Source organism: Cebus imitator, unplaced genomic scaffold (genome assembly GCF_001604975.1).
Source record: "Cebus imitator isolate Cc_AM_T3 unplaced genomic scaffold, Cebus_imitator-1.0 Scaffold1292, whole genome shotgun sequence".
Taxonomy (NCBI): domain Eukaryota; kingdom Metazoa; phylum Chordata; class Mammalia; order Primates; family Cebidae; genus Cebus; species Cebus imitator.
Window position 1 is genome coordinate 6,426 of NW_016108607.1, and position 8,691 is coordinate 15,116.

At 43.9% G+C, this 8,691-nt stretch overlaps 1 gene segment (V, D, J or C); it reads left to right on the forward strand.

Annotated features, from left to right (window-relative positions):
* The first annotated feature begins 6,397 nt into the window (after positions 1-6,397).
* On the forward strand, positions 6,398-6,946 carry LOC108298963. The segment is given in 2 exon segments: positions 6,398-6,507; positions 6,611-6,946. Coding segments are annotated over 2 exon segments (372 nt in total).
* The last annotated feature ends 1,745 nt before the right edge of the window (positions 6,947-8,691 follow it).

Consider the following 8,691-nt stretch of genomic DNA (forward strand, 5'->3'; position numbering starts at 1 on the left):
CCCCTTTCTGGTAACATTTCTGTTGTTATTGGTTTTCTAAGCAGAAAACTCCAAGATGGGATGAAAGTTCCTTGAATTTTTGTAAGAAGTACACTCACCCGTTGAGAAATGCACAGTGGGTGGGATGAGGCTGTGAAGCTGATGGCATATGAGGGAAGCCTGACCCTGAGTGAAGGAGAGAGGGAGGGAGGATTGGGTGGAAGGTTCCTGTATTTCTGTGCTGTGCAAGGAAGGTGCAAAACATATTTAAGTCTTGTGCAAGTCAGTGCTACCTTGCAGGGATCTCCGCGACTCTCCGAAATGGCTCTGCTTACGAGTCACTGCGGAGTCAGTCCTTTCATTAGAGTGGACCACAGGACATGGGCCTCAGCACACGCTATGCCACAGGTGTCAGAACGCAGCTGCTGGGAACCGGATCCACGTACATTTTGCTGCCTATAGGAAGAGGCAGGGAGGTACATTTTAGGGTCAGCACACTGCTTTTGGATTTTTATAGAGAAGACCTGCTTTTACTTTATTTTATTGGAAAATATATAAACGTACACCTGTAAACATTGTAATTTTCATATTTATTTTAATTGCATTCATTTTTAATTCTGCATTAGTTCCTGAAACAGTGTTGCATTTTTATAGGTATTATTCAATATATTGGGAACATGAATTTTCCACTTTCACTGTTTTTCCTCCATTTGCAGAGACCTTGAGTAGAGCATGTCTGGTGCTTATCCACACTATCGCTTTTGTCCCCTGGGAAGGAGCAGACACTCGTCTGACTGCAGAATCTGGGGTGGGAGTCTGCACACCTCAGAGCCTACAGAGAAACCCAGTGAATTTCTCTGAAAACAGAGTGCTGTCGCACATGGGGGAAATTCTAGCTTTCCCACTGCCAGAGATTGCTGCTCAGCTGTCATCGAGAGGTTATCAACTAGAGCACTTGGAAGCCTATCTCATTACAGCTTCATTATGTAACTTGCCACCATTAGACTGCAGGTAATAACTCAGTCTTGATTTTTCTGACCATACTTACCTTATTCATTTGTAAGTTTGGTTATAGAAATGTTATCTTTTAGTTTATGATGCAAACCTTGGAATTTTTTGAACAATAAGGAATAATACAACATGTGTGCAGCTTAGAGGCAATGTAAATGAATGTCCGTACAGTTTTTTTTGTGTGTGTGGATATTTCAGTCAATGAACATGATTTCTGAATTGTATAGTTGAACTACAATTAGATTTGCTGAAAATTGCCTGCAGTAATGTCTGTGAGGCTGACCCTGTCACCTTGCTATGAGGATGCTCAGTGCACATGTGAGATGACACAAGAGAAGTCCAAGGGCAGCTCACAGACCTGGTGGAACTCCTGGCCAGGACCCAGACGTAGGGTTGAGTTTGTCAGAAGGAGATCCCCAGATCTCTTTTAGCTGGTCTTCATAGGCAGCAGAGGACCAGAAGGAGATGCTTAGAACTCAGCCCCAGTTAGGAGCAGGTGCAGTGAGGAACCAGCCAGAGAACCTCTGACTACAGTATTGGATTGTCTTCCTTTGCTTAACAGCATCCAACCCTAAGGAGACCACCCGCCATATCATCTGTAACTTGCAACATTCTTTTTCCAAAGCAAAACCGAGGTAAATATGACTCTGCGGTTAACTCCTTGAACCTGGGTTATTTTTCAGAGTATGACATCATCTACAACTTGATGNGTGGACATCAGTCATGAAGGGAATAGTACTAGTTTTCTCCAATGGGATGTTGATGCAGGACTGATCTTGTGCTTCTCACACTGTCACAGAGTTTGGACTCTCCCATCTGACTTTGAGGAAAGCTAAGATTGGACACTTCATTGTGCTGTGAGCTGTGGGTAACAGTAATTGTAGGGTCTGGCTAGGCATGCCTAAGGTCAATGCTGCTGGCCATTGGGAAAGACAGGCTGGGATTCCGGGATTCCCGGGAAGACCTGCATCTGCCATCCACCATGGCATCCCATTGGCTCCTGTTAGGTTCTGATTGATTCAGCCCCACCTGGATTATCTAGAACACCCTTTGTGACTTAGGAAAAAATAATGACAGCCTCCCCTAACACATGTATGATGCCACTGGAGCAACACCTGGGTTAGTGTGTGATTGAGAGACTGTGGTCTAGTCAAGGTGACAGGTAAAATTATTTGTTTCCATTATTATATTTTATGTTATATTTGGCAATATAATCATGTTCATATTATAAATATGTGCGTTACATATTTTTGGCCACAAACTTTGGAATCAGAACAACTTTATCTTGAAAAGGGGCTAGGCAAAATAAGACTGAGACCTGCTGGGCTACACTCCCAGTAAGTTAAGGTGTTCTTAGTCACAGGATGAGATAGGATGTCTGCACTAGACACAAGTGATAAAGACCTTGCTGATAAAGATTACAGGAAAGAAACTAGCCAAAGCCCACCAAAACCAAGACAGCAACAAAAGTCACCTCTGTTCGTCCTCACTGCTAATTATACACTAATTATAATGTGTTAGCATGCTGAAAGACACTCCCCTCCCACTCCATGACAGTTTACAAATGCCATGGTAACATCAGGAAGTTTCCCTGTATGGTCTAAAAAGGAGGGGAGGAACCCTCAGCTACGGGAGTTGCCTGAGGAATTCATGAATAATCCATCCCTTGTTTAACATGTAACCAAGAAATAACCATAAAAATAGACAAATGGCAGATCATACCTCTGCTCTGCCTATGGAGTAGCCATTTTTTATACTTTTACTTTTGTAATAAACTTGCTTTCATTTCACTCTGTGGATTTGCCGTGAATTGGGACCCCATTCTGTTATTATTGGTTTTCTAAGCAGAAAACTCCAGGATGGGATGTGTTTCCCTGAATTACTGTAAGAAGTACATTTACCCTTTGAGAGAAAATGTACAGGGGGTGGAATGAGGCTGTGACCCTAATGGCATATGAGGGAAGTCTGACCCTGAGTGAAGGGGAGAGGGAAGGAGGATTGGGTGGAAGCTGTGCTGTGAAAGGAAGGTGCAAAACATATTTAAGTCTTGTGCAAGTCAGTGCTACCTTGCAGGGATCTCCGTGACTCTCTGAAATGGCTCTGCTTACGAGTCACTGCGGAGTCAGTCCTTTCATTAGAGTGGACCACAGGACATGGGCCTCAGCACATGCCATGCCACAGGTGTCAGAAAACAGCTGCTGGGATCCGGATCCACGTACATTTTGCTGCCTATAGGAAGAGGCAGGGAGGTACATTTCAGGGTCAGCACACTGCTTTTGGATTTTTATAGAGAAGACCTGCTTTTACTTTATTTTATTGGAAAATATATAAACGTACACCTGTAAACACTGTAATTTTCATATTTATTTTAATTGCTTTCATTTTTAATTCTGCATTAGTTCCTGAAACAGTGTTGCATTTTTATAGGTATTACTGAATGTATTGGGAACATGAATTTTCCACTTTCACTGTTTTTCCTCCATTTGCAGAGACCTTGAGTAGAGCATGTCTGGTGCTTACCCACACTATCCCTTTTGTCCCCTGGGAAGGAGCAGAGACTTGTCTAACTGCAGAATCTGGGGTAGGAGTCTGCACACCTCAGAGCCTACAGAGAAACCCAGTGAATTTCTCTGAAAACAGAGTGCTGTCCCATTTGGGGGAAACTCTAGCTTTCCCACTGACAGACATTGCTGCTCAGCTGTCATCGAGAGGTTATCAACTAGAGCACTTGGAAGCCTATCTCATCACAGCTTCAGTATGTAACTTGCTACCATTAGACTGCAGGTAATAACTCAGTCTTGATTTTTCTGACCATACTCACCTTATTCATTTGTAAGTTTGGTTATAGAAATGTTATCTTTTAGTTTATGATTCAAACCTTGGAATTTTATGAACCATAAGGAATAATACAACATGTGTGCAGTTTAAAGGCAATGTAAATGAATGTCCATACAGTTTATTTGCGTGTGTGGACATTTCAGTCAATGAATATGATTCCTGAATTGTATAGTTGAACTACAGTTAGATTTGCTGAAAATTGCCTGTGGTGATGACTGAGAGGCTGACCCTGTCACCTTGCTATGAGGATGCTCAGTGCACAGGTGAGGTCACACAAGAGAAGTCCAAGGGGCAGCTCGCAGGCCTGGTGGAACTCCTGGCCAGGACCCAGACGTAGGGTTGGGTATCTCAGAAGGAGATCCCCAGATCTCTTTTAGCTGGTCTTCATGGGCAGCAGAGGACCAGAAGGAGATGCTCAGAACTCAGCCCCAGTTAGGAGCAGGCGCAGTGAGGAACCAGCCAGAGAACCTCTGACTACAGTATTGGATTGTCTTCCTTTGCTTAACAGCATTCAACCCTAAGGAGACCACCCACCATATCATCTGTAACTCGCAACATTCTTTTTCCAAAGCAAAGCCGAGGTAAATATGACTCTGAAGTTAACTCCTTGAACCTGGGTTATTTTTCAGAGTATGACATCATCTACAACTTGATGGTTCTTATGTCAAAATCAACACACATATTTAGTCAGCATGAAGACTGTGTTTTATCTCATGGTAAAAATGTTTACCTAACAATTACTTTTTATGGGAAAGCACATGTATTCGTTCATTTTCACATTGCTATAAATATATCACCTGAGACTGGGTAATTTTTAAAGCCAAAAGGTTTAATTGATTCACAGTTCTACATGGCAGGTTAGCCTCTGGAAACTTACAATCATGGTGGAAGGTGAAAGTGAAGCAAGTACCTTCTTCATAAGGCAGCAGGACAGAGAGAGAGAGAGAGAGAGAGAATGAGAGGGAGGAGAAAGAGCCACAAACTTATTAGACAACCAGATCTCCTGAGAACTCTGTCAGAAGAACAGCATGGAGGAAACCACTCCCACGATCTAATCACCTCCCACCAGACCCCTCACCTAGGGTTTACAATTCCAGATGAGCTTTGGGTGAACACACAGAGAAAAACCATATCAGAATTTCTAGGTGGGAATTGGTCAATTTATAAATTATGAGTAAAGTATAAGAAAGATAAATGGTGCCCGTGTGGTAGTTATCCATTTAATCTATAAAACATCTCAATATTCATTTTATGAGAGGTCTAGGACAAGTTTGAGGTAGGTAGGAGGGTAGGTAGGTAGACAGAGAAACAGTTCTACCAAATACTGTAAATATATATTACTATATATAGTATAGAAATAGAAATCGTATTTTATTTAGTATTTGACAGAATTAATATCACACCTAATTTTATATATATATGTAAAATCACCTGTAGGGTACAGGATCTGGAGCACTATCTGGGAGAGGCACAGTGAGACTCTAAGAGTCCACCCTCACATACAGCTTCCTATTCTTAAAACAGGAGTGTCCCTCTGAGATACTTGAACCCTTTCTTCTGCACCAAGGTAGAGCCTGGTATATTTTTATTATGATAGAGGCAGGGCATAAAAACAGTGATAAGAAGCTCTCTAAAGGCTGTGACTTGATTTGCAGTCAATTGAGAATAATTTCAATCCTAAAGTTCATATAAAATGTTAGCTGTTTCATGGTAAGTAACTAACAGAAAGCTGACTTCTCCATGAGAGCAATATACAAAACAATAGTCCACTCATTTTAACAGAGAGAATAAGAAAATCCATAATGTAAGAATCAGCAGCTGGGCACTGTGGCACTGCGTGTAGTTCCATTTACTTGGGAGTTTGAGGTAAGAGGATCACTTAAGTCCTGGATTTTGAGCCCAGCCTGGAAACGTAGCAAGACTCCATTTCTTGAGAAAACAAAGAAAAAAACAGTAATATTTAAGGGTCAGGACAAACCTCAAAAACTGCCCCTGAAAAGAAACCCGGATTTAATTGCATCAGGTTGCTGATCAATTTATGTTACAAAACAGCGTCACTATGTCAGAAATGAGCAGAGCGTAACATCCAGGTGGTATGCTAAGAGACACCAACGGTCAAGAAGGAAACTCGGGTAACTAGGCTCTCAAAGGCGACTCTGCCAAATGACAGCGTTTCCATGGAAAGTGCGTGCACATCCAGGACTGCACCTGTCAGCGATGACATCATACACTCACAGTGTCGAGGAAAGAGACCTCACTCAATCAGACAGGCCAAGGGACTTCAGAAATACATAAGGGGAAATACAGTGTGCAAATATGCAAAAATGAGATAAGATGACGACTGCTAAATGATTATCAAGCCACAATTACATCATGTGAAATTGCGTTTTCCTGAATGACAGGATTACTACCACTGGCCCCCAGGACATCCTCCTCTACTCTGCGCAGAGCCCTCTCCCCAGGCGTCCCACCCCACAGCTTGCTATGTAGTAGAAGACATGCAAATAAGGCCCGCCTTTTTGCTGATGAAAAGCAGCCGGGCCCTGACCCTGCAGCTCTGGGAGAGGAGCCCCAGCCCTGGGATTCCCAGCTGTCTCCACTTGGTGCTCAGCACTGAACACAGAGGACTCACCATGGAGTCTGGGCTCAGCTGGGTTTTCCTTGTTGCTATTTTAAAAGGTAATTAATGGAGAACTAGAGATATTGAGTGCGAGTGGACATGAGTGAGAGAAACAGTGGGTATGTGTGGCAGTTAATGACAAGGGTGTCTCTGTGTTTGCAGGTGTCCAGTGTGAGGTGCAGCTGGTGGAGTCTGGGGGAGACTTGGTCCAGCCTGGGGGGTCCCTGAGACTCTCCTGTGCAGCCTCTGGATTCACCTTCAGCAGCTATGCCATGAGCTGGGTCCGCCAGGCTCCAGGGAAGGGACTGGAGTGGGTCTCAACTATTGGTACTGGTGGTAGCACATACTACGCAGACTCCATGAAGGGCCGATTCACCATCTCCAGAGACAATGCCAGGAACTCGCTGTATCTGCAGGTGAGCAGCCTGAGAGCCGAGGACACGGCCGTGTATTACTGTGTGAGACACAGTGAGGGGAGGCCCGTGTGAGCCCGGACACAAACCTCCTGCGGGAGCATCAGCGGCAGGGGGCGCTCAGGACCCACTGATCAGAGTCAACCCCAGAGGCAGGTGCAGATGGAGGCTGATGTCCTGTCAGGATGTGGGTCTTCATCTTCTTCTGACAGTTTCTCTAGTGAACCTCTCTGAGTTTAGAATTCTGTGTTTCCTAATGTCATCTCTACATATTTTTTAAAAGATCATTTTAACATGTGGACCTATTTTCTCATGCAGCAAATGCAGATGACACTTACAGAGATGAAAAGTCCTCAACTATGGTCACCAGCATCAGAGTCCCGAGGAAGCTCAGTGGCGCCTGGTGAGTCTTCTCCAATCAGACCCAGGACGGAAACCTCAGGGAGATTCCCGGACTAGCACAGTCGTTAGGAATTTTGGCCTCAGACAATAGAGAGGCTGGGCCAGGTTCAGTGTCATGTAGAACCTCACAGGTTTCACGTCTGACCCTTCTCCTGACGCTAAAGCCAGTCGCATCAGCATGGACCTGGGGCTCCTCTGGCTCCCACTCCATGTCCTTCCTTTGCAGTGTTTGTTCTCCCCTTTTTATTTTATTTTCCTGCTTCCTGAAAAAGAAGCAGATGTTCTCCCTGGACTACATTCTGGGCCTCAAGCCACTTTCTTGGAGTGCAGGTGGGGCTCAGGCTGTGGCTCCTGCAGCCTCGTGGGAGAGGGTGATGGGGCTTCCTTCTCTCCCCATTTGCTCAGGACCCTCCGCTGTATTGTGTGTAGACTCATCTGGGGAAGCAGTTGGCCGTTAAAGTGAAGGGGATGAAGTTATTTGATCAAAATGGAGTGTGGATGTGGAATTAACCCTGTTCTATGCAAACTGTCAGAGTCATCTGCTTCAAAAGTAGTGTTAGAAAGAGCCTGTGAAATGTATTAGAATCAAAATGGAGCCACTTTTGTTAAAATCCCAATCAATGAGGCTGGAGAAGACCGTGAAGAGGGTCTAACACACATATTCCTGAGAGCAAGAACTGTCATAAATAGACTCTGCACAGCCACAGCCTTGCACAAAGTCCAACACAACCTTAAAAGAATTTCTTCTCCAACAACTGCCCGTTCAACCTCACACCAGTGTCGCCTCTGATATTGATCCTTCTAGCCCAGGATAATTGTCTCAAAACAGCTGGTGTAACCCTCCTCATTTTTCCTTATTTATGTATCTTTCTTTTACCAACCTGAATGCACCCATACGTATTTCAATTTCAATATCAATCCTTGAACAAATTTTACTATATTTTAGAGTCACTCTCTGTTTATTATTCAGGGTTGACAAGCTACAGATGGACAGGCCACATTTCCGTCATACGTAGAGGATGACAGTTTGTGGAGGTGGCTAGGAACATCCAATGTCCATAGGATCATCCATCAGTAAGCACATGCTGGACGTCCCAGAGGGAGCTGAAGCTGCTGAATCACCATGGAATTTCATTTTCTCCAGTTCTGCTCTGATGGAATCAGGCCCACAAATTTTATCAATGGCAAACTACCTAACCTAGAGTCAGCTGATGACAGTTTTAATAACATCTATTAAATAAATTCACAACATCATATATAATATGTACATATAATACATATGTAGTACATATACATATATATATGGAGAGAGAGAGAGAGAGAGAGATGGAGTCTCACTCTGTCACCCAGGCTACAGTGCAGTGGTGTGATCTTGGCTCACTGCAACCTCCACCTCCCAGGTTAAATCAATTCTCCTGTCTCAGCTTC